This window comes from Pseudorca crassidens, chromosome 5 (assembly GCF_039906515.1).
Source record: "Pseudorca crassidens isolate mPseCra1 chromosome 5, mPseCra1.hap1, whole genome shotgun sequence".
In the NCBI taxonomy this organism is placed as follows: Eukaryota; Metazoa; Chordata; class Mammalia; order Artiodactyla; family Delphinidae; genus Pseudorca; species Pseudorca crassidens.
Window position 1 is genome coordinate 91,188,084 of NC_090300.1, and position 26,824 is coordinate 91,214,907.

At 40.7% G+C, this 26,824-nt stretch overlaps 1 protein-coding gene across 17 annotated transcripts in view; it reads right to left on the reverse strand.

Annotated features, from left to right (window-relative positions):
- Nucleotides 1–26,824, reverse strand: part of PHLDB2 (pleckstrin homology like domain family B member 2) — a 129,595-nt gene that overhangs the window by 52,566 nt on the left and 50,205 nt on the right. For 16 of the 17 annotated variants that reach the window (XM_067738920.1, XM_067738934.1, XM_067738935.1 and 13 more), the window contains exons 3-5: nt 18,620–19,003; nt 1,669–1,812; nt 525–662 (exon numbers count right to left, since the gene is read on the reverse strand). In XM_067738920.1, coding sequence (XP_067595021.1) covers nt 525–662; nt 1,669–1,812; nt 18,620–19,003 — 666 coding nt within the window. Of the gene's footprint in view, nt 1–524; nt 663–1,668; nt 1,813–18,619; nt 19,004–20,902; nt 21,015–26,824 lie in introns of those variants that run through there. The other variant, XM_067738936.1, reaches the window with a different exon arrangement.

Below are 26,824 nucleotides of genomic sequence, written 5' to 3' on the forward strand. Positions count from 1 at the left end.
CCCTGAAAACTGCAGTGCATTTGTCAAAGAGCAGTGCACTTGCACTGAAGCCAATGGCAAGGCGAGACAGATGAAAAGCATGGTTCCCATTCATCTTTTTAATAAACAGAAAAATGAAAAGAAATGAGGCAACCATATTTGAATATGTTTAAGCCACCCTTACAGGGCAATGCTGGAAAGAAGTTCCAAATTACTAAAATGATTCTTTAAAAACAAAGCAGAATCAGAAGAGCAGAAAGGCTGATTGGAAAAAAGCAATTCACTCAGCTCAAGCAGAATAAGCTGGCATGAATACTGGCTCAAAAACTAAACGGGCTCTACTATCTTAGCATCAGCTGCTCTGCAACTGACAGTTCTTAATTTGCAACTACTTACCTCATCTTAAGACTTTTTTCCAGTGCCGCTATCTCCAGGAACATGACACACAAATCCAAAACCATGGCAATTCATACAACATTTAAATTCAATCAGATGGAAGCACCATTTTGCCTGTAAAATTTGTATCGAATATAATTTTCTTTTACCTTGGTCTTTTCACCAACAATGTTCTTTTCCAGTTCTGCTATCTTCCGGTTTAGATGATCCAAAATCTCCTTCTCTTTCATAAGTTCAGTTGTTTCTGACTTTTGTTCTCCATCCAAGAGAGCACATTCCATATCCAACTGAGGACACAAAACAAAGCTCAGAGGGGCTTCACCTTCAGAGAAATTTTCAGCTGCCCCCTTTAGAGGTGTATTTTTAACAGCTACAAATTGCAAAAAGTATTACCATTATCAGTCAGATTATGGAGCCCAGAAAACACTCTAGAGAACCCATGTGAGACTCAGGATTCCTATATGAGAAAGTGGAGAGGCCAGAATATATTTGCTAATATATTTGCTAAGAACACAAGTTATCTTCTCATTTAATTTTTCTATGATAACCCCTTTTCTGCTTACTTCTCAAGGATATTTTGCCTATTCGCTTAGATTCAAGCTCAAGTGTGAACCATCTTGGGAGCAGCCACGTCTCTGCTTGTCCCTAGAGCATGGGAAATGAAAATTATACTCAGCCCAGCACGCAAGCGCTGCATTCCTAGCAATGCCAGCAGGAGGGGCTCCCCAGGGTCTGTGCATAAGATGACAGGTGAGCAGTCCCCTTCCACACATGGGCTGACTGCATCATCCGTGAGTACAGACATGCAGATCCTTCTTAGGCAGGGTTAGCTGCTTCTTCTCATTCCATGGAGGTATTAAAAACTTGCCCCTTTCTTTAATTATGTAAATCCCCCCATAGTGCCAAGATGATACCCAACTCATACTTAACATGCTCAGAAAATGTCTGTTGGATTTGAACTTAAACGTCTAAATACATGGTACCTCAGCTGACAGATCTTGAAGCAGCTCAGAAAGCATACGCTAGTTAAGATAAAGTCGGTTATATATGACGCACATTAAAAATGGCTTCATATGTTCATCTCATTGGATGAAAAAAAAACCCAGAAAGAAACATTAAAAAAAGGCATTTCTACTCCACATACGTACCCATTTTACACAGCTACAAATTGCTCCTGTTGACCTCTATGTATTCTGCCCCCCAAGGCCTGTGCCCTAATAGGCATTGATATAATTAAGCTAAAGGAAAGAAAGAAAAATGAGAGAGGGTAATAAGTGAACTTGTGGTTTATACCTCTCTGGAAGATTCCTCCATCTGGTCATTTATATCTTTGATTTTTTGTTCAAGTTCCTCGAGGTTGTTCAGAATTGCTATCCGGGACTCTTCCATCGCAGTCAACTCCTGAATCCTTTGTTCTTCACTTATACCCTCTGGGGTCTGTGATTAATCAACAAAGAAAAGGGCTAGTCACACTTCAATTCCAGAATTTCCCAGTTAATAGACCAGTCACAAGTCTAGTGTTTCACAGTCTGTGTCTATTCGGATTCTATAATAAAAGCATCCTTGTGATTTTTTTATTTGGAACTCTGCATTTTCCCATAGACCCTCAGTACATAGGGGCTTAGTTTAGCTCCTACAAACCAACTTCAGTGTACAAATTCGTGTCCTTTTAAAGCCGAAATAACTAAGAGGTTATACAGAGGAGGAAGTTGTGGTCCACGGAGATTGTCGGGACTTCTCTCAGGTTATAGACAAAGTTCAGCAGAGCAGAGAACTAGAATCTGGACTAGACTTTCAACAGCCTCCTCAGGGATGTCTCTTGGGCACGCTGCTACCTTCATCATAAGCTCCATACTCTCTCCCGTCTCCAAGTGAGTACATCTCCTACCACAGCCTCTAGAATCCCTGTTGGGTCCCACTGCTAGGGTTATCTGCTAATGAGCAAGCACTCTTATTTATTTCCTTTCCAACACAAGGTGGAGAAGAGGGACATGGCATTTGGCCTCACCTCACTGAAATGTTTCCCAAAGTTAATAACCAGGACAACACAAGGCTTTATTACTTTAGTGACCCCCCCAAATGATTTAAAGCTACACACTTAATATTAATTCATGTTTCAGTTTTTGCACTAGCACACTACTTATCGGTCCTTATCCTATGTAATGATTAAGACACTAACTGGGCCAATGCACTTTTGTGACATGAAATAGGATACTGGCCATTATTCATAAAATTATTTCATGGAAAAACTGAGATCCTTAACAAGGAATGAGAAAGTCAGGAAAGAAATTAAGTGAGAGAGGGCATACTTATACCCCAAACAGAGTGATGACAAATGCCCGGGAAAGAAAGGAACATTTAGATGATACACACAGCCAAAATATGACACCAATTATTCTAAGAAGAGAATACGGTGAATTGAAAACAGCTTCTTCTCTTAAGAATTTCAGGCTAGTTGTTTTGGATATCACCTCGTGGAGACCAGTCTTTCTGTAAGTGAAGGGGCACCCGTATTGGTGTATTATTTATTTAATTTTATCTCTCTTTGAAAAAGAAGTAATTTCTTTACACCAGTAAGTCAATAATTATATAATTTCACAATTGGAAATTGGAAACAGCAGCCTAGTTAAGTAAATTATTGAAGATTACTCATTGACCACTGAAAAGAATATTCAAATTAACTAAAGAAACCATTAACATCTTGTGCTCCTTACTAAGTTCATTTAGTGTTTAATGATCCTAAAAATTACTGTAACACGATAGGCATCATGTTGGGTTCTTTATTCTTTATTCATATTCTTTATTCTTTACCCTACTTCGCTGCTCCTGAAGATTAAACCATTGAGAAGTCAAGTATCTCAGGTTGACTAGAACAAAGGTATGCAGGCCTTCCAAGCCTTGACATTTAGCTTTTGTTTTTTGTTTGTTTGTTTGTTGACATTTAGCTTTTAAATTGTCATCTTAATTCCAATATCCTATGAACTAGTAAAACAACTGCTGACCTTTCTTCACATACAATGAATCTCATTGTCCTAACGCTTGGGTGCCTGTTTTAGGGCATGAGGAATGCCTACAACAGTGAATGGCATTCCTAAATCACTGACAAGTAATCCTAGCAGGAAAGCTTCAAGAAGGCCAGTATCCTGTCCGGTCAAAATTTCATATTAGGTTTCAACTTCCAGCATGGTTTAAAAATATTTCTCTCACTGGTGGAAGCAAAGCATGAAAAGAAAACAAAAACTGAACAATCTGCAAAACTATAAAGATAGATAATAGTGGCAATTATAAGTATCTGCACAGCTCAAAGTTTCTAGAAAATTTATCACAATAGGTATGTTTAATAATAAACAACTTGAGAGTCTGCAGCAATAAATGTTATCTAGGTAATGACTGTTTTTTATTGTTAAGTTGTTTACAAAAAGCAAAATCTTCAAGAGGCATTCTAAACTCTGGTTTGTAATAGACTGGGATGAGGATACTGTAATATCATTTATATCCAAATAAAAAAACCATAGAGAGCCAAGGGTGTAGTAGCCACTGAATAGCTTTAGTTTATGGTGACAGAGAAAAGTGAAATTTTGATCTATCCGGGTTTTTTTTTTTAATAGTAATGTATAGGGTACTACTAAGAGTGACGTGTTTTAATGAAAGCATATATATGTGCATCCCCAAATATTCTGTCTTTGAGGTAACTTGATACACACACACACAGAAAGGGGAGACAGTGGGACAAGACAGTTTGCATCAACCTTTTTTCTTATTCTTTGCAGATTTCTTCTTAGAAACCTCTTGCGACCAGAGAAGTTTACGAGTGTGAGGGCTTTCCACTGCAGACAGAATGATTACTCAAGAAGAGAAGAGTGGAAAAGTTTTCATCACAAGGGAAAAAAACATTTTTTGGCAAATACATGAGGTGATGGATGTTAATTAAATTTATTGCAGTAATCATTTTGCAAAATATGTAAGTCAAGTCATTAGGTTGTACCCCTTAAATTTATACACTGCTGTATGTCAATTATATCTCAGTAAAACTGCAAGGGAAAAAAAAAAGAGAAGAGTGAGCTATTCTACAGGTTCACAAAAGCCAATTAAAATGAGCGTATTTCCAAGGTCATCTACATCTTTAAGTCTTAGGTAAAGCAAAGTCTAGAATGGTAAATCTCAGGCTTCCTAAATATCATTAACATCTTTGTTTCATTAAACCAGCTTAGAGTGCTTTTCACATTTCTCTCTTCTCCATTAATCCTACGAACACTGTACTTTGTTAAGTAACTAATTCAGTGAGCAGATTACTCAAAGAGGAAGAGCATCTAAAACAAATAATCAGGACTTCTTTTTCTTTTTTAAGATTCTTCCGTCTTCTGTCTCGAGGTAACATACGTCTGTCTTCAAAGAGTAATAAATGAAAAACCCATTGCCTCTCAGCTGCACTCTGTCTAAGCTGCCGTGTGGTACCCAGAGGTGCCCTTGATGTTCCCTGTGTCTAAAGGAGGCACAGTCTTCTATTGCATGCCACAGGGGAGCTGCTCCAAGCTTCAAAGGCCTCCTATTTCACAAAAGCATACTGGAGCAATGAAAAACATCTGTCATGATCCGCTCATTTACACCCAACAGCTTTCTTGTCAAAGCCCTCTTCAGGAGGAAACCTATTTCCCAAAAGTTAGATCTTAGAGCACACAGCTCACCACTTCAGCAAAAATCTGGTAGATCTCTGTGAAGGAAGAAAGGGAAAGAATTTAACACAAAAAGGCAGTGCAGGAAGCCCAATAGCTGATGACAACAGCTCAAATGTTCAAATGATGGGTTATTTACTTTGCCTGAAACCAACAACTTTTGATTTCTACCCCAGATCCTAGTTTCTAACAGTTGCAACTTTCTGGCAAGAGGGACAGATGTCCTATCAGAATTACTCTCCCTTGAGAATAAGTAAGGTAAACCTGGTCATTAGAAGAAAGAAGAATTGAACAGTCCAGAGTCCTGATGAATACAATGGGAGAACTCCATAGGTAGATAAGGATTTCTGACTAGGAACATTCAGTCAGAAAGTCCTGTTGCAGCCAAACAAACAAAAATAAAACCAAAGACACAAATCTCCCTGAATAATACGCCCTGTGATAAACTACCTGCAGAATTTAGTATGATAACATCTTTCTCTTAAAGAATCAGTATGTGTCCTCTTATAACAAAAATCTAATTAATGTACCTTTTTAAATTTTTGGCTCTTCAGGCATGACTGCCAAGAAATTTAATGGTCAGGGTTACTTAAATAAATTAATAAATCTAATTTATCTTTCAATAAATAAATTCTTGTGACTATGGTACCTGCTTTTTCTCTTATTTACTATTTTTGGTGTTCAGACTTTATTCTAATAAAATTGATGTCTTTTATTATAAGATCTCTTAAGTCCTTTCTAGAAAACGAGTAGGGGAATAATTTCTTTTTATTTCATAGAAAAAAACTTTCTTAACCTGTGTGAAAAATATAGCACCAAAAGATCTTCCCTGAACTCCTTTTAAGAGATCCTCAAATTTGGAAGACACTTTTAGATCAGCAAACAACTGGAAAACTAAGTAATGATTATGACTACATATAAATGTCCTATACATTGAAAAAAATCATTAATAAAGCCAAGGGGAAGACAAATCATGTTAAAAGACTAATTTCCTTACCACAAATAGCTCCTACTACTGAATAAAAACAAGACAAAACATTTTTTAAAAATGGGTGAAGAGGAAGACAAGGAAGATCAAGATGGCAGAGCAGGAGGACGCCGAGCTCACCTCCCTGACGAGCACATCAAGAATACTTCTAGTGGGAAGACGTGGAGTTCGCATCTCCCCACAACTAGGGCGCCTGCCAGTTGCTGGTGGAGGACCTCAATGCCCAAGGAGATGGGAGGAACACCTGAGCAACTGGGTAGGACATGGGGGGAGTGAGGGGGGAGGAGAAGTGGAGGCTGGACATGACCAGTGCCCCTGAGGGGTGGCTGGGAGCGGGGACAGGTTCCCACTCCTGGAGGGACCCTCAGGGGCTTGGAGGACCAGGGGGAGCACACCTAGCGTTTCCCCAGCCCAGTCGGGCCCCAGGAAGCCTGCGGGGCTCTCGGGCCAGGTCCTCCACCTTCTGAGGCCCCCTCCGGGCTGCGTTGGTCCTAGTGGGGTAGGAGGGAAGTGGGGGGAGAAGAGGAGAGGTGGATGGGAGGGGGCCTCAGGGATCAGAGGACCAGGGGAGGCACACAAGGCATTTCCCCCACCCTCTCAGCCTCAGGAAGCCTGTTGGCCTCCCAGTCCTGGTCCTCTATTCTCTGAGGCCCCCTCCAGCCTTGTGGGCCCTAGGAGGGAGGGAGGAGGAGAGGCAGTCGGGGAGGGGCCCTCTGGGATCAGGAGGATCAGGGGAGGCACGGAGAGCATTTCCCCCACCCTCTCAGCCTCAGGAAGCCAGTTGGGGTTCCAGGTCTGGTCCCCTGCCTTCTGGGGCCCCCTCCTGCCGTGTGACTCCTAGGAGCATAGGAGGGAGAGGGAGAAGAAGAGAGGCCAATGGGAGGGGCCCTCCGGGATCAGAGGATGAGGGGGGAATGTGCCTAGTGTTACCCCTGCCTACTCGGGCCCAGTGAGCCTGCTGTGGTCCTGGACCTGGTCTTACAACCTCCAAGGCCAGAGGCACTCCTGGGCCCCTCCTGCTGAGCCTAAGCCCCACCCCTCCCCAGGGCCTTTTTGGGCCCTGTGGGTCTTAAGCATATGCCCCGCCCACTGCCTAAACCTCGACCCCCACAGCTAAGGCCTTTTCCGGCTTTTTTTTTTTCTCCTCTTTTTTACTATTGTGCTCTGTTTTACATTCAGTTTGTTGTTTCATCTATATTTTTATTTTTTCATTCTTCCTAACATATTTATTACTTTTCTAATCTTATTTTACTTTTTATTCTTTGTTCTTGTTCTCCTCCTTTTTTCCTTGTTCTTTTTTTCTTCCTGCCCCACACAGTTTGTGGGATCTTGGTTCATGAGCTGGGGGTAGGGCCAGAGCTCCAGCAGTGGGAGCACCAAGTACAAACCACTGGACTAACAGAGAACCTCAGACCCCAGGGTATATTCATCTGAGTGAGGTCTCCCAGAGGTCCTCATCTTGGCACCAAGTCCCAGTTCTACCTAACAGCCTACAAACTCAGTGCTGGAAGCCTCAGGCCAAACAACCAGTAAGACAGGAACACAATCCTATCCCTCAAAAAAAAAAAAAAAAAAATGAGACGACAAAAAAAATATGTCACAGATGAAGGAGCAAAGTAAAAACCTAAAAGGCCAAATAAATGAAGAGAAAATAGGCAACCTATCTGAAAAAGAATTAGAGTAATGATAGTAAAGATGATCCAGAATCTCAGAAATAGAATGGAGGCATGGATTGAGAAAATATAAGAAATGTTTCACAAAGATCTAGAAGAAATAAAGAGCAAACAAAGAGTGATGAACAATACAATAACTGAAATGAAAAATACACTAGAAGGAATCAATAACAGAATAACTGAGGCAGAAAAACGAATAAGTGAGCTGGAAGACAGAATGGTGGAAATAACTGCCAAGGAACAGAATAAGGAAGAATGAAAAGAATTTAAGACAATCTCAGAGACCTCTGGGACAACACTAAATGCGCCAACATTCGAATTATAGGGTCCCAGAAGAAGAAGAGAAAAAGAAAGGGTCTGAGAAAATATTTGAAGAGATTACAGTGGAAAACTTCCCTAACATGGGAAAGGAAATAGTCAATCAAGTCTAGGAACCACAGAGAGTCCCATATAGGATAAACCCTAGGAGAAATACATCAAGACACATATTAATCAAACAAAAAAAAATTAAACTCAAAGAAAAAATATGAAAAGCATCAAGGGAAAAGCAAAAAATAACATATAAAGGAATCCTCATGAGATTATCAGCTGATTTTTCAGCAGAAAATCTGCAGGCCAGAAGGAAGTGGCAGGATATACTTTAAGTGATGAAAGAGAAAAACCTACAAATGACTCTACCCAGCAAAGATCTCATTCAGATTCAATGGAGAAATCAAAAGCTTTTCAGACAAGCAAAAGCTAAGAGAATTCAGCACCACAAAATCAGCTTTACACCAAATGCTAAAGGAACTTCTCTAGGCAGGAAACACAAGAGAAGAAAAAGACCCACAAAAATAAACCCAAAACAATTAAGAAAATGGTAATAGGAACATACTCTCGATAATAACCTTGAATGTAAATGGATTAAATGCTCCAAACAAAAGACACAGACTGGATGAATGGATACAAAAACAAGACCCATATATATACTGTCTACAAGAGACCCACTTCAGACCTAGGGACACTTATAGACTGAAAGTGAGGGGATGGTAAAAGATATTCCATGAAAATGGAAATCAAAAGAAAGCTGGAGTAGCAATTCTCATATCAGACAAAGTAGACTTTAAAATAAATACTATTACAAGAGACAAAGAAGGACACTACTTAATGATCAAGGGATCTATCCAAGAAGAAGACATAACAATTATATATATTTATGTACCCAACATAGGAGCACCTCAATACATAAGGCAAATACTAACAGCCATAAAAGGAGAAATCGACAGTAACACAATAATAGTAGGGGACTTTAATACCTCACTTACACCAATGGACAGATCATCCAAACAGAAAATGAATAAGGAAATACAAGCTTTAAAGACACAATAGACCAGATAGATTTAATCGATATTTATAGGACACTCCATCCAAAAACAACAGAATACACTTTCTTCTCAAATGCACATGGAACATACTCAAGGATAGATCACATCTTGGGTCACAAATCAAGCCTCGGAAAATTTAAGAAAATTGAAATCATATCAAGCATCTTTTCTGACCACAATGCTATGAGATTGGAAATCAATTACAGGAAAAAAACTGTAAAAAACACAAATACATGGAGGCTAACAGTGTGCTACTAAATAACCAAGAGATCACTGAAGAAATCAAAGAAGACATTAAAAAATACATAGAAACAAATGACAACAAAAACATGATGACCCAAAACCTATGTGACGCAGCAAAAGCAGTTCTAAGAGGGAAGTTTATAGCCATTCAATCTCACCTTAAGAAGCAAGAAAAATCTCAAATAAACAATCTAACCTTACACCTAAAGCAACTAGAGAAAGAAGAACAAAGAAAACCCAAAGTCAGTAGAAGGCAAGAAATCATAAAGATCAAAACAGAAATAAATGAAATAGAAACAAAGAAAACAAAAGCAAAGATCAATAAAACTAAAAGTTGGTTCTTTGAGAAGATAAACAAAATTGATAAACCTTTAGCCAGACACATCAAGAAAAAAAGGGAGAGGACTCAAATCAATAAAATTAGAAATGAAAAGGGAGAAATCACAACTGACACTGCAGAAATACAAAGGATTACAAGAGACTACTACAAACAACTCTATGCCAATAAAATGGACAACCACAAAGAAAAGGTCAAACTCTTGGAAAGGTACAATTTTCGAAGACAGAACCTGGAAGAATTAGAAAATATAAACAGACCTATCACAAGTAATGAAATTGCAACTGTAACTAAAAATCTCCCAACAAACAAAAGTCCAGGACCAGATAGCTTCACAGGCAAATTCCATCACACATTTAGAGAAGATCTAACACCTATCCTTCTCAAACTCTTCCAAAAAATTGCTGAGGGAGGAACACTCCCAAATTCGTTTTATGAGGCCACCATCACTCGTATCAAAACTAGACAAAGGTATCACACAAAAAGAAAATTACAGACCAATATCACTGATGAACATAGATGCAAAAATCCTGAACAAAATACTACCAAACAGAATCCAACAACACATTGAAAGGATCATACACCATGATCAAGTGGGGTTTATTCCAGGGATGCAAGGATTCTTCAATATACTCAAATCAATCAGTGTGAAACACCATATTAACAAATTAAGGAATAAAAACCATATGATCATCTCAATAGATTCAGAAAAAGCTTTTGACAAAATTCAACACCGCTTTATCATAAAAACTCTCCAGAAAATGGGCATAGAGGGAACCTACCTCAACATAATAAAAGCCATATATGACAAACCCAAAGCAAACATCATTCTCAATGGTTAAAAACTGAAATCATTTCCATTAAGATCAGGAACAAGACAAGGATGGCCACTCTCGCCACTCTTATTCAACATAGTTTTGGAAGTCTTAGCCATGGCGATCAGAGAAGAAAAAGAACTAAAAGGAATACAAACTGGAAAAGAAGTAAAACTGTCATTGTTTGCAGATGACATGATACTATACGTAGAAAATCATAAAGATGCCACTAGAAAACTACTAGAACTAATCAATGAATTTGGTAAAGTTGCAGGAAACAAAATTAATGCACAGAAATCTCTGGCATTCCTATACACTAACAACGAAAAAACAGAAAGACAAATTAAGGAAACAATCCTATTTACCATCTCAACAAAAAGCATAAAATACCTAGGAATAAACCTACCTAAGGAGGCAAGAGAATTGTACTCAGAAAACTATAAAACTCTGATGAAAGAAATCAAATATGATATAAACAGATGGAGATATATACCATGTTCTTGGATTGGAAGAATCAACATTGTGAAAATGACTACACTACCCAAAGCAACCTACATATTCAATGCAATACCAATCAAAACACCAATGGCATTCTTCACAGAATTAGAACAAAAAGTGTTACAATTTGTATGGAAACACAAAAGACCCCGAATAGCCAAAGCAATCTTGAGAAAGAAAAATGCAGCTGGAGGAATCAGGCTCCCTGACTTCAAACTATATTACAAAGCTACAGTAATTAACACAGTATGGTATCAGCACAAAAACAGAAATATAGATCAATGGTACAGGATAGAAAGCCCAGAGATAAAGCCACACAAATATGGTCACCTAATTTATGACAAAGGAGGCAAGAACATACAATGGAGAAAAACAGCCTCTTCAATAAGTGATGCTTAGAAAACTGGACAGCTACGTGTAAAAGAATGAAATTAGAACACTGCCTAATACCATACACAAAAATAAACTCCAAATGGATTAAAGACCTAAATGTAAGACCAGACACTATAAAACTCTTAGCGGAAAACATAGGAAGAATGCTCTTTGACATAAACCACAGCAGGATCTTTTTTGACCCACCTCCTAGAGTAATGAAAATAAAACAAAAATAAACAAGTGAGACCTAAGGAAACTTAAAAGCTTTTGCACAGCAAAGGAAACCATAAACAAGACGAAAAGACAACCCTCAGAATGGGAGAAAATATTTGCAAATGAAGCAATGGACAAAGGATTAATCTCCAAAATATACAAACAACTCATGGAGCTCAATATCAAAAAAACAAACAATGTAATTAAAAAATAGACATTTCACCAAAAAAGATATACAGATGGTCAAGAGGCATATGAAAAGATGCTCAACATCACTAATTATCAGAGAAATGCAAATTGAAACTACAGTGAGGTATCACCTCACACTGGTTAGAATGGGTATCATCAGAAAATCTACAAACAATAAATGCTGGAGAGGGTATGGAGTAAAGTGTACCCTTTTGCACTGTTGGTGGGAATGTAAATTGAAACAGCCACTATGGAGAACAGTATGGAAGTTCCTTAAAAAACTAAAAATAGAACTACCACATGACCCAGCAATCCCACTACTGGGCATATACCCTGAAAAAGCTAATTCAAAAGGATACATGTACCCCAATGTTCATTGCAGCACTATTTACAATAGTCAGGACATGGAAACAACCTAAATGTCCAACAACAGATGAATGGATAAAGAAAATGTGGTACATATACACAAAGGAATATTACTCAGCCATGAAAAGGAACAAAATTGGGTTATTTATAGAGATGTGGTGGATCTAGAGTCTGTCATACAGAGTGAAGTAAGCCAGAAAGAGAATAACAAATATCGTATATTAACGCATATATGTGGAATCTAGAAAAATGGTACTGATGAACCTATTTGCAGGGCAGGAATAGAGACGTAGAGGTAGAGAATGGACATATGGACACAGAAGGGGATGGGGAGGGTGGGACAAACTGGGAGATTAGGTTTGACATAAATACACTACCATGTGTAAAATAGCTAGCTAGTGGGAACCTGCTGTATAGAGCGGGGAGCTCAGCTTGGTGATCTGTGATGACCTAGATGGGTGGGATGGAGGGATGGGAGGGAGGTCTAGGAGGGAGGGGATGTAGGTATGCACGTAGCTGATTCGCTTCACTGTGCAGCAGAAACTGACACAACACTGCGAAGTAATTTTACTCCAATAAAAAAAAAAGGATACATCTAAATGTGGAGCTATTCTTGCCGGACACAAACAGGAGTCTGCAAGAAAGGCTCTTCTACAAACAAGGCTGTAAAGATCCACATGGCATCGGGTAGGAAGAGAGGAGAAGCAATCAGGCAAGACCCACACATTTAGCAGGACACAGAGGAGAAGGGAGATATGATGGGCTCAGAGATCCTCCCTGCAGAGTTAGGGGTTTGAACCACCTTTGGGCACACCAGCCCTGGGGTCCAACACAAGGAAGACAAGTCCCCTTAGCTGGTTTGAAGACCAGTGGGACTTAGAGAAGGGTTGTAAGAAGCCGAGACTCTACTCATGAAGAGCAGGTGCACATGCTTGCCTACTCTAGGGAACAAGGGGGAGGAAGCAGATTTAAAACTGTGTGGGGTTCTGGCTGGTTTCCCACAACTACTCCTGTCTTCAGCAAGTGCCTGACCCAGCTGCTCTTGCTCCTGTGCAGCTCTCTACTAGGATGGAGGTGCTTTAGGGGGTGGGGGGGAGTGCACACTTAGAGAAAATGAACCAGCTTGGACCCGACCCTCAGGGCTTCTGTTCCATCACCTTGAGCTCTGATCACACCCAGATAGGGCTGTGACAGCCACTGAGCATAAGAGAAGCCGGCTTGCACCTGGCTCTGGCTCTAGTCCCTCCATCTCCAGCCCTACCTCTCACCAAGGTGATAACCGCCTGCACACCCCAGGAGAAGATGTGACCCATGCTCACTTCAGATTCAGCTTTCCCACCAAAGCCACTGGGCACATGCAAACTGCATAGGGACACTCCCATGCAAGGATACTCCTTCAAGACCAGGATAGGTAACTATTTCACCTAATTTCATAGAGAAAGAGAAAGTTAAACAAATGGGAAGACAGAAGAAATTGTTTCAAATGAAAGAACAGGGAAATAAACCTGAAGAAAACCCTAATGGAACAGAGATAAATAACTTATCAGATAAAGGGTTCAAAGCATTAGTAATAAGAATGCTAACTGAACTTGGTTAAAAAAAAATAGATGAACACAGGAAGAATTTTAACAAGGAACCAGAAAATATATAAAAAAAAAAGAAAGAAAGAAAGGAAAACCAAACGGAGCTCAAAAATACAATAACTGAAATGGAAAATACACTAGAAGGAATTAATAGCAGATTAGGTGATACAGAAGAACACATAAGCAATCTGGGAGAGAGAGTAATGAAATCACCCAATCAGAACAGCAAAAAGAAAAACAAATTTTAAAAAATGATTAAGGGGCCTCTGGGACAACGTCAAGTGTTATAACATTCACATTATAGGGGTCCCAGAGGTTGAAAAGAGACAGAAAGGGATAGAAAATGTATTTGATGAAATTATGGCTGAAAAGTTCCTGAAGTTGAAGAAGGAAACAGATTTCTAGTACAGGAAGCACAGGTAGTCCCAAACAAATGAACATAAAGAGACCCACATTGAGACATATCATAATTAAAATGGCAAAAGCTAGAGATAAACAGATAATTTTAAAGACAGCAGAAGAAAAACAGAGTCACATACAAGGGAATCCCTATAAGGCTATCAGCTGATTTTTCTGTGGGAACTTTGCAGGCCAGAAGGAAGCAGCATGATATATTCAAAATCTTGAAAAGGAAAAACCTGCAACCTAGGATACTCTATCCAACAAGGTTATCATTCAGAATTGAAGAAAATATGAATTTCTCTGACAAGCAAAAACTAAAAGTTCATCAACACTAAAGTGACCCTAAAAGAAAAAGGTCTCTTTAAGTGGAAAAGAAAAGGCTACAACAAGAAGTGAGAATTTATAAGAAAGGAAAAATCCCACAGGTAAAGGCAAATATACAGTAAAGGCTGTGGATCAGTCACTTAAATAAGTGAGCATGAAGACTGAAAGATAAAGATTGTAAAATCAACTGTAACTACAATAAACAGTTAAGGGATATGCATGAAGATGTAAAATATGGCATCAAAAACACAAAACATGGGGAAAGGGAGTAAAAATGTAGATCTTTTAGAATGTGTTTGAACTTGTGATTATCAGTTTAAAACAAGTAGATAGAGCTATAGGTCAATACATGAACCCCATGGTAACCACAAATCAAAAGCCTACAATAAATACACAAAAACTAAAGAGAAAAGAACACAAGCATATCACTAAAGAAAATCATCAGACCACAAGGGAACAAACTAAAAAAAGAGAAAAAAGCAGAACTACAATAACAACCAGTAAATAAGTAAGAAAATGGCAATAAGTACACACCATAATCAAGTAGGATTTATTCCAGGGATGCAAAGATGGTTCAATGTCTGAAAATCAAGCAATGTGATACACCACATTAACAAAACAAAGGATAAAAATCACATGATCACCTCAATAGACACAGAAAAAGAATTTGACAAAATTCAACATGTATTCATGATAAACTCTCATCAAAGTCAATACAGAGGGAACAAATCTCAACATAATAAAGGCCATTTATGACAAACACACAGCTAACATACTCAATCGTGAGAAGTTGAAAGATTTTCCTCTACAATCAGGAACAAGACAAGGATGCCCACTCTCAGAACATCTATTTAACATAATATTAGAAGCCCTAGCCACAGCAAGCAGACAAGAAAAAGAAATAAAAAGGCATCCAAATTGGAAGAGAATAAGTTAAACTGTCACTATTTGCAGATGACATGACCATATACACAAAACCCTGAAGTTTCCACCAAAATTTAATTGGATTCCCCCACCACCCCCAAAATGGGACCTAATTAAACTTAAAAGCTTTTGCATAGCAAAGGAAACCATCAACAAAATGAAAAGACAACCTACTGAATGGGAGAACATATTTGCAATGATATGACCAATAAGGAGTTAATATTCATAATATACAGCTCATATAAGTCAATATCAGAAAAACAACTCAATTAAAAAATGGGCAGAAGACCTCAATAGACATTTTTTCAAAAAAGACATACAGATGGCAAACAGGCACATGAAAAGATGCTCAACATTCCTAGTCATCAGAAAAATGCAAATCATAACCACAGTGAGATATCACCTCACACCTGTCAGAAAACAACAAAAAGTCCACAAATAAGTATTGGGAAGAATGTGGAGCAAAGAGAACCCTAATACACTGTTGGTGGGAATGTAAACTGGTAGAGTCACTATGGAAAACAGTACAGAGGTTCCCCAAAAAAGCTAAAAACAGAACTACCATATGATCCAGCAACTCCAATCCTGGGCATATATCTGAAGAAAACAAAAAACAGTAATTTGAAAAGATATATGCACCCCAATGTTCATAGCAGCATTATTTACAATAGTCAAGATATGGAAGCAACCTAAGTGTCCATCAACAAATGAATGGATAAAGAGGATGTGGTATATATAGGCAATGAAATATTACTTGGTCATAAAAAAGAAAGAAATTTTCCGATCTGCAACAACATAGATGGACCTGGAGGATATCATGCTTAGTGAAATAAGTAAGCCAGAGAAAGACAAATGCTGTATATTAGCACTTACATGTGGAACCTAAAATAAAAATACCAAACAAATGTAACAAAACAGAAACAGACTTACAGATAGAGAGAACAAGCTAGTGGTTACCAACGGGGAAAGGGATGGAAGAGAGGTAAGATAGGGGTAGGGGATTAAGAGGTACAAACAGGCCTGGGGCCCCCCTTTCCAGAGCCAGCCATGGCGTGCTGGGCGGCCCCAAGGCGTGGCCCTCAGCTGAGATCAGGGAGCCCTTCCCTGGCCCCTCGCACCCTCCCAGACCAGCAGTGAGCGGGGGATGACTTGAAGTGGGTGACAGCCCTCTGTGGTGACAGCCCTCGCTGGCACAGTCTGTTTCTGGACACGTTCTCACAGTCTCCTGCTGGGGACCGTTTTGTTCTTCCCTGGGCAGCATGAGCTTCTCAAGTTGCCCACAGACCGGGGCTCGGCCCACAGGAGCCAGAGTGCTGCAGGCGGCCCCACACGGGCAGGCTGCGTGCCGAGCAGGCCTGCACTCCCCCTGCCAAGGACTGGGACTGGAGAGCGGCTGCACTGGCTGCTGAAGACAAAGCAGAAGGCGTGTCCTGCCTCCACTGTGTTCTGGGCACTGAGCAGCTGTCACAGGCCTTGTTGGTGCTAGGTGAGGGTCCTGAGCACTCCTGCTTTGGAGTGGGCTCCCCCGCGGAGCCCAAGAGGGGCCTGGCCCCAACAGCTCAGGGTCCCTGCCAGCCCCCACGTCTCTGGCCCAGGCCTCAGACCCGTGTGTACAGGGCAGGGCGGCTGGCACTAGATGTGTGGGACTGGGGACTTCCTTGGGGACCGAAGGACTGCTGGGCCAGTTGGGCGTGTGGGAGTCACTAAGGGGGTGGCCCGAAGCAGGCTGTGGGGGCCACAGAGGGGGGCCTGCTTCTGGACAGGCCAGGGCTCCAGGGTTGCTCAGCCCACATGCAGCACTGTTTCAGGCCTTGCCTGCTGCCCGCAGTGTCCCCAGGAGCTAGTGCCCCAGGGGCTGAGCTCCACTGGGGGTGGGGGTGGGGGAGCAAGGGGAGAGGTGGGGTCAGCCTTCTGCCTAGGCCAGCCATCATGAGATCTGGTTGTGCTCCGTGGTCAGACGAATCCCGACCAGCCCTGGCTGAGAGTCTCGTGCTCCTGTGAGAGCTGCTGACCTGCTTGGTGTGGGTGGGTGTCTATAGGCCATTGCCTCAAGCCCTGTTTATGTTTTCCTTTCACTAAGTTTGGGTTTATTTTGGTTGGGTTGGCACTAATTCTTAAGATGCTGTGAGAACCATTTCATCCGAATGCCAAATAAATTTGTGTTCTGGGAAAAAAAAAAAAAAGAGGTACAAACAACTATGTATAAAATAAATAAGATATAAGGATAGATTGTCCAATGCAGGGACTATTGCCAATATTTTATAACAACTTTAAATGGAGTACAATCTATAAAAATATTGAATCACTATGTTGTACACCTGAAACTAATATAATACTGGAAATCAACAATACTTTAATTTTAAAAAGTTAAATAAATAATAATAAAGGTGTCCTAAAGACAAAAAAATGGGTGAAGAACATGAGTGTCTCAAAATACAAATGAACAACTAAAAATATGAAAAGATGTCCAATTTTATGCATAATTAAAGGCAAGAAAATTAAAACATCATTAACTTAGCATATTAAAAATTTTTGATAATACATAACTTTGGCAAGTGTATGAATAACAAGGTGCACGGATAAACTCTTACTCAGTGTCACCTGGAAATACACAGTCTTTTGAGAGTATAATTTGGGAATATTGATTAAAATGAATAATATACAAACTCTTTGACCTACCAATTCCACTTTTAGTAAGTGACCCTACAGACACATTTGCACAATTGTGCTAATATATATTTTCCAGAATATTTGTTGCACATATATTTTGTTGATAAAATACTGGAAACCATTTAAATAGGATTTCCAAACAATAAAATACTAGTCAACCAAAGAATGAGGCAGAACTGTGTATAGTAATATGCAAAGATGCTCCAGACATTCAGTGAGGGGAAAAAAAATCGTACAGAACACTATACTTGTATATATGTTATGTCTATGCTTATAATATACGGCCATATATGCACAGAAATACTGAGAAGGCGTGTAAGACACTTTGCGTTTTTCTCTCTCAGTTGTACAATTGGAGGGGGCAGGGAGAAGAGAAATTGTTTTTCTTTATACTTTTCTGTACTGCTACATTTTCTAGAGTGCAAATTTGTTACTTTATAGTAAACACCCTAATTTGCTGCACCTTGCTTAGCTGATTACCTCTTAAATTGAAGCTTCACTGAAAACAGTTTGGAAAACAACCAGGATAAAACCTCTAGTATCTAGGCCAGTGCAGATGCATATGGTTCAGGCCCTAAATTTAATCTGTGTGTGTGGCCGGCTTTACCTTTGGTAGGATGCTTAGATAAGCGGACTCGCTGGAAGCTTTCAGAAAGGCAGAGGAGGGCGGTGGGGGAGTCCTGGTGAGGTCCCTGATCAGTTCATCATTCCTGGAGCTCCTGAGGGAAAGGAAGCTGGCGCTACTCTGACTGAGGCTCCCGAAGCCTGCCAGGTCTGCATCGTGGAGAGAGCTTTTCTGGTGGCACCTGTATCTGGTGTCAGGGCTCACCAGGGCTTCTTCAAACACGGACTCCTCGTCAGAGAGCTGCAGCTTCTCCAGTTCCTTATTGATTTTCTGTACATCTGCCACAGTGGTGCCAGTGGACACGTGACTGTCAGGCTTTGTGTACTCAGCACAGAGACTGAGGATGGTCTCCAGACGCTGTCTCTCCTAGAACACAGAGGAGGGAAGGTCAGTGAGTTTGTGAGAAGGAGACAACTCCGAATAAAAAGATGGAAGCGGCTGGGACCCCTGGTGAATTCAGCCCACACATAATCCCACAGATACTTGGCTGGTGATGTTTTTCACCATCTTTGATGAACCCATTTATAAATCCAGATGAAACCTAGGTTAACAATGCCTGATTTTCCTCTCAAATTCAATTCTTTATTTGTATATCCCAGTGCTGATCCTAGCACATACTAGCACTCAGTGAGACCTTTCTTGATTTATCAATTCTCCAAACACTTCAAATGTTTTCGTTTAATCTCCTTTTTAAAATCTTCATCCCCTTCCCTCCCTCTACTATCCACCTTCAACAATATCTAGCTCATTCATCACTGTAGACTTAATATTTGAGTTTAAAATTAATTCTCTAGGGCTTCCCTGGTGGCGTAGTGGTTAAGAATCCGCCTGCCAATGCAGGGGACATGGGTTCGAGCCCTGGTCCGGGAAGATCCCACATGCCGCAGAGCAACTAAGCCAGTGCACCACACTAATGAGCCTGCGCTTTGCAGCCCGCGAGCCACAACTACTGAGCCCGTGTGCCACAACTACTGAAGCCCATGCGCCTAGAGCCCGTGCTCCACAATGAACGAAGAGTAGCCCCCGCTCACCATAACCAGAGAAAAAGCCTGCAACGAAGACTCAACACAGCCTAAAATAAATAAATTTTTTAAAACTATTAAAAAAATTAATTCTCTAACTTCCTTATAGAAATGTCATTCTACTGTTTAGACACACAAAAGGAGAATGCTACTCTAGAAAAGGCTTCATTTGAAAGGCATAATAACTAGGTCTTCAATTTTTTTCTTGAAATGCTTCAAATTTTTTAAAACTCTTTTTTATGTCTTGTCACCATATAAAGGTCTTTCCCACCAATTTCTCAAATGAAAAATTGAAATGATTTTTAAAAAAAGAGAATGTCACAAGAAGATGAAGAACATTTAATGTCACGTCCAGATAGAAAGAGAGCAGCATATTTCAAATTCTGAGATCATTCAATCTTTGAATCATTTAGCTGGAAAATAAAATGACAGTTTATTTGTCTAAAAAAAATTAATATAAGGCCATTGATGTCTATAATGGTACCACTAACTGACACTTCACCAAGCTCCCCATGTAAAACACATAGGTATTTATGATTTTTGACTTTAAGTAAACTTACTATACCTTTGTGAACAAGGGGATATAGTTTACAAAATGCTTATCATAAACCTAGACAGCACTCTTTGGAGTGGGGAATCTCAACATCTTCCCCTTTCTCATTAGCCCAACTGCCAAAGTGAAAAACAATAATAAAAGAGCAAAAATCATCTTTGGTTATTACATCTTCCACATTGAAAAGAGAATTCAAAAGTCTTCCATAGAAAAATGTTTTCCAACCTAAACAGGAGGGAAATCCAAAAGGGAGGGGATATATGTATATATATGGCTGATTCATTTTGTCGTGCAGTAGAAGCTAACACAACATTGTAACGCAACTACACTCCAATAAAAATTAATTAAAAAAAAAAAAGAAAAAGAAAAGAGAAACGTTTTCCAAACTGGTTATCAGTAACAAAATAGAAAAGTGTTAAGTAGCCCCGGGCTGCTGTTTTTAATATCTAATTGCAGAAAATTTGTAAAAACTAAATTCTGAAGGTAGTTCTCTTTATTAGCGGAAGAGTATCAAATAGAAAAGTCAAATAGGAACAGACTAACATAATTCCCTGGTTTTCATTAAATACATCCATTAAATGACAAAATAGCATGAAATGACTTTCATCTGTCCTCTAAAGTACTCTCCCCACCCCAAAAATGCAACAGTTTGATCAAAAGGACTATTAAACGGGTTCTTATAAGCCCCACCTCCCTTTCACTGCCTGAACTTCTGGACTCCAGCTGCAGCTCCATCCTCATGGCCTCGTCCCACGGAAGGCACTCGGCTGCACAACCTCATCCCAGGCGCTTCTGTACCCTGTCCATCCAGGAGCCCTGATGCTTATTTATCTCTGTAGCCGCTACCAGCTGCCAAGCCCTACCCACCTCAGCTTTGTGGGGAAGGAGGGGGGGACATACAGCATTCATTGCCTTATTTTAAACTCCAACAATCTAGAAAAGTCTGCATGTGAATATGCAAAGACAACTGCAAGGGCGTATGTGAGGAAGGGGACAGGAACAAGATGTTGTATTTTACCCCTTCTCAAAAGCATCTGCATTAGAGGCTAATCTCCAAAGAAAAGTTCTCTTTCTGCCATGTAGGTGAATTAAGTTGAAGCATCTAAACTCAGTCTTTGCTAATCTTCATAGATGACAGTGCGTATGCATTCACCTCAACATTCACTACATTTGGGATTATCGGAAAGTTGTCAGTTTCTCTTTACCAGGGCACTAATGAACAGTGTGGTCCTCAAAAGCATGAAAGGTACTTCTGCCCAGCCTGTCATACATAGCAAAATTCCTCCCACATCTCCTTCCCAAAATAGTTTCTTTTGCTGCCAATGCCATTGCTTAATTCCAGAGGGAATAAATGATCCCAGCCAAAAGATGAATGCTATTTCAGACAGTGAAACAGTATTCAAAGGCGGGTACACAGGAAGTTTGGTCTACTGCTATGTGCTTCTCTATTCTTATCACCCCATTCACAGCCCATCTGTTCAGGTTTGAATCACACATGGATGCAGCACTGCTGCCCACGAGTCTAACAGAAATCCAGGCCGTGCTGAGACACACTGGCCCCATAAGAACTGCATCAAAGAAAAATAAACTGATGATGAGAAGTGCGTCAGAAGAAAGTCTGCGAGGCATTTCAGAAAGCACGAGAAGCCTTTTAAGGAAACCCTGCACAGAATTTACCCTCATAACTCTCCCTTGAGCCCTCTTCATCTTTCCCATTCATCACGCCAATATTCTCCACTCTGCATGACCTAAAACGAGGGGGGCCATTCCACACAGGACACTTTTGAGAATCAAATAGGGCACTATTAATAATTACGCTGGGACAGCAAGCGCAAACTGGCACTGGCAACCTGAGATGTGTGGCTCTATTCCTAAAATTCAATTTTCTTTGAGGATTCACCTAACAACCTGCTGAATTAGGAGGCTACCCTCTTTGACATCTCCAATTCCTACCCACACTTCCAAACCAGCAATCCACACAGCATTCTCATGAAAAAGGCACCAGTAGAGAGCCCAAATATCTAAATGGCCCAAAACATTGGTGTTAAGGGTTTAGAACGTAGGTCCCTTTGAATTATATTATTTAAAATACATTTTAATTTTTTCTCTCTCTCTCCATTTTCCCTTTCATCCAACTCCATATATCAAAGAAAGCTTTGAAGGGGACAAAAGAGCTTAACAAATATACCTGAAGGGGGGACCAGGAGAAGATGGCGGAAGAGTAAGACGCAGAGATCACCTTCCTCCCCACAGATACATCAGAAATACATCTACACGTGGAAATGCTCCTATAGAACACCTACTGAACGCTGGCAGAAGACCTCAGACCTCCCAAAAGGCAAGAAACTCCCCACATACCTGGGTAGGGCAAAAGAAAAAAGAATAAACAGAGGCAAAAGAATAGGGACGGGACCTGCACCAGTGGGAGGGAGCTGTGAAGGAGGAAAGGTTTCCACACACTAGAAGCCCCTTCGTGGGCGGAGACGGGGGATGGGCATGGGGGGAAGTTTCAGAGCCACGGAGGAGAGCACAGCAACAGGGGTGTGGAGGGCAAAGTGGAGAGACTGCCGCACAGAGGATCGGTGCCGACCAGCACTCACCAGCCCGAGAGGCTTGTCTGCTCACCCGCCGGGGCGGGCGGGGGCTGGGAGCTGAGGCTCGGACTTCGGTCGGAGCGCAAGGAGAGGACTAGGGTTGGCGTCGTGAACACAGCCTGAAGGGGGCTAGTGCGCCACGGCTAGGCGGGAAGGAGTCCGGTAAAGTCTGGAGCTGCCGAAGAGAAAAGAGACTTTTTCTTCCCTCTTTGTTCCTGGTGCGCGAGGAGAGGGGATTAAGAGTGCCGCGTAAAGGAGCTCCAGAGACGGCATGAGCCGTGGCTAACAGAGCGGACCCCAGAGACGGGCATAGACGCTAAGGCTGCTGCTGCTGCCACCAAGAAGCCTGTGTGCGAGACGCTAGGGCTGCTGCTGCCGCCACCAAGAAGCCTGTGAGCAAAAACAGGTCACTAACCCCAGCTCCCCTCCCGGGATACTGTGCAGCCCGCCACTGCCAGGGTCCCGTGATCCAGGGACAACTTCCCCAGGAGAACGCACGGCGCGCCTCAGGCTGGTGCAACGTCACGCTGGCCTCTGCCGCCGCAGGTTCGCCCTGCACTCCGTACCCCTCCCTCCCCCCGGCCTGAGTGAGCCAGAGCCCACGAATCAGCTGCTCCTTTAACCCCATCCTGTCTGAGCGAAGAACAGATGCCCTCAGGCGACCTGCACACAGAGGTGGGGCCAAAACCAAAGCTGAACCCTGGGAGCTGTGAGAACAGAGAAAGGGAAATCTCTCCCAGCAGCCTCAGGAGCAGCAGATTAAAGCTCCACAATCAACTTGATGTACCCTGCATCTGTGGAATACCTGAATAGATAATGAATCATTCCAAATTGAGGAGGTGGACTTTGGGAGCAAGATATATTATATTTTCCCCTTTTCCTCTTTTTTGTGAGTGTGTATGTGTATGCTTCTGGGTGAGATTTTGTCTGTATAGCTTTGCTTTCACCATTTGTCCTAGGATTCTGTCCCTCCATTCTTTTTTTTTTCTTCTTTTTTTTAATAACTTTATTTTATTATCCTACTTTATTTTATTTTACCCTCTTTCTTTTGTTCTTTCTATATTTTCTCCCTTTTATTCTGAGCCGTGTGGATGAAAGGCTCTTGGTGCTCCAGCCAGGAGTCAGTGCTGTGCCTCTGAGGTGGGAGAGCCAACTTCAGGACACTGGTCCACAAGAGACCTCCCAGCTCCACGTAATATCAAACAGCGAAAATCTCCCAGAGATCTCCATCTCAACACCAACACCCAGCTTCACTCAACGACCAGCAAGCTACAGTGCTAGACACCCTATGCCAAACAACTAGCAAGACAGGAACACAGCCCCCATGCATTAGCAGAGAGGCGGCCTAAAATAATAATAAGGCCACAGACACCCCAAAACACACCACCAGACGTGGACCTGCCCACCATAAAGACAAGATCCAGCCTCATCCACTAGAATACAGGCACTAGTCCCCTCCACCAGCAAGCCTACACAACCCACTGAACCAACCTTAGCCACTGGGGACAGACACCAAAAACAACGGGAACTACGAACCTGCAGCCTGCGAAAAAGAGATCCCAAACACAGTAAGTAAGCAAAATGAGAAGACAGAAAAACACACAGCAGATGAAGGAGCAAAGTAAAAACCCACCAGACCTAAAAAATGAAGAGGAAATAGGCAGTCTACCTGAAAAATAATTCAGAATAATGATAGTAAAGATGATCCAAAATCTTGGAAATAGAGTAGAAAAAATGTAAGAAACATTTAACAAGGACCTAGAAGAACTAAAGAGGAAACAAGCAATGATGAACAACACAAATATATAAAATAAAAATACTCTAGAAGGGATGAATAGCAGAATAACTGAGGCAGAAGAACGGATAAGTGACCTGGAAGATAAAATAGTGGAAATAACTACTGCAGAGCAGAATAAAGAAAAAAGAATGAAAAGAACTGAGGACAGTCTCAGAGACCTATAGGACAACATTAAATGCACCAACATCCGAATTACAGGGGTCCCAGAAGAAGAAGAGAAAAAGAAAGGGACTGAGAAAATATTTGAAGAGATTATAGTTGAAAACTTCCCTAATATGGGAAAGGAAATAGTTAATCAAGTTCAGGAAGGACAGAGAGTCCCATACAGGATAAATCCAAGGAGAAACATGCCAAGACACATATTAATCAAACTATCAAAAATTAAATACAAAGAAAACATATTAAAAGCAGCAAGGGAAAAACAACAAATAACACACAAGGGAATTGCCATAAGGTTAACAGCTGATCTTTCAGCAGAAACTCTGCAAGCCAGGAGGGACTGGCAGGACATATTTAAAGTGATGAAGGAGAAAAACCTGCAACCAAGATTACTCTACCCAGCAAGGATCTCATTCAGATTTGATGGAGAAATTAAAACCTTTACAGACAAGCAAAAGCTGAGAGAGTTCAGCACCACCAAACCAGCTTTACAACAAATGCTAAAGGAACTTCTCTAGGCAAGAAACACAAGAGAAGGAAAAGACCTCCAATAGCAAACCCAAAACAATTAAGAATATGGGAATAGGAATATACATATCGATAATTACCTTACTGTAAATGGATTGAATGCTCCCAGCAAAAGACACAGACTGGCTGAATGGATACAAAAACAAGACCCATATATATGCTGTCTACAAGACACCCACTTCAAACCTAGGGACACTTACAGATGGAAAGTGAGGGGATGGAAAAAGATATTCCATGCAAATGGAAATCAAAAGAAAGCTGGAGTAGCAATTCTCATATCAGACAAAGTAGACTTTAAAATAAAGACTATTACAAGAAACAAAGGACACTACATAAAGATCAAGGGATCAATCCAAGAAGAAGATATAACAATTGTAAATATGTATGCACCCAACATAGGAGCACCTCAATACATAAGGCAAATACTAACAGCCATAAAAGGGGAAATCGACAGTAACACGCTATAACACCCCACTTTCACCAACGGACAGATCATCCAAAATGAAAATAAATAAGGAAACACAAGCTTTAAATGATACATTAAACAAGACGGACTTATTTGATATTTATAGGACATTCCATCCAAAAACAACAGAATACACAATTTTCTCAAGTGCTCATGGAACATTCTCCAGGATAGATCATATCTTGGGTCACAAATCAAGCCTTGGCAAATTTAAGAAAATTGAAATTGTATGAAGTATCTTTTCCGACCACAATGCCATGAGACTAGATATCAATTACAGGAAAAGATCTGTAAAAAATACAAACACATGGAGGCTAAACAATACACTACTTAATAACCAAGAGATCACTGAAGAAATCAAAGAGGAAATCTAAAAATACCTAGAAACAAATGACAATGGAGACAAGACGACCCAAAACCTATGGGATGCAGCAAAAGCAGTTCTAAGAGGGAAGTTTATAGCAATACAATCCTACCTTAAGAAACAGGAAACATCTCAGACAAACCTAACCTTGCACCTAAAGCAATTAGAGAAAGAAGAACAAAAAAAACCCCAAAGTTAGCAGAAGGAAAGAAATCATAAAAATCAAATCAGAAATAAATGAAAAAGAAATGAAGGAAACGATAGCAAAGATCAATAAAACTAAAAGCTGGATCTTTTAGAAGAAAAACAAAATTGATAAACCTTTAGCCAGACTCATCAAGAAAAACTGGGAGAAGACTCAAATCAATAGAATTAGAAATGAAAAAGGAAAAGTAACAACTGACACTGCAGAAATACAAAGGATCATGAGAGATTACTACAAGCAACTCTATGCCAATAAAATGGACAACCTGGAAGAAATGGACAAATTCTAAAAAATGCACAACCTGCCGAGACTGAACCAGGAAGAAATAGAAAATATGAACAGACCAATCACAAGCACTGAAATTGAAACTGTGATTAAAAAGCTTCCAACAGGGCTTCCCTGGTGGCACGGTGGTTGAGAGTCCACCTCCCAATGCAGGGGACAGGGGTTCGTGTCCCGGTTTGGGAAGATCCCACATGCCGCGGAGCGGCTGGGCCC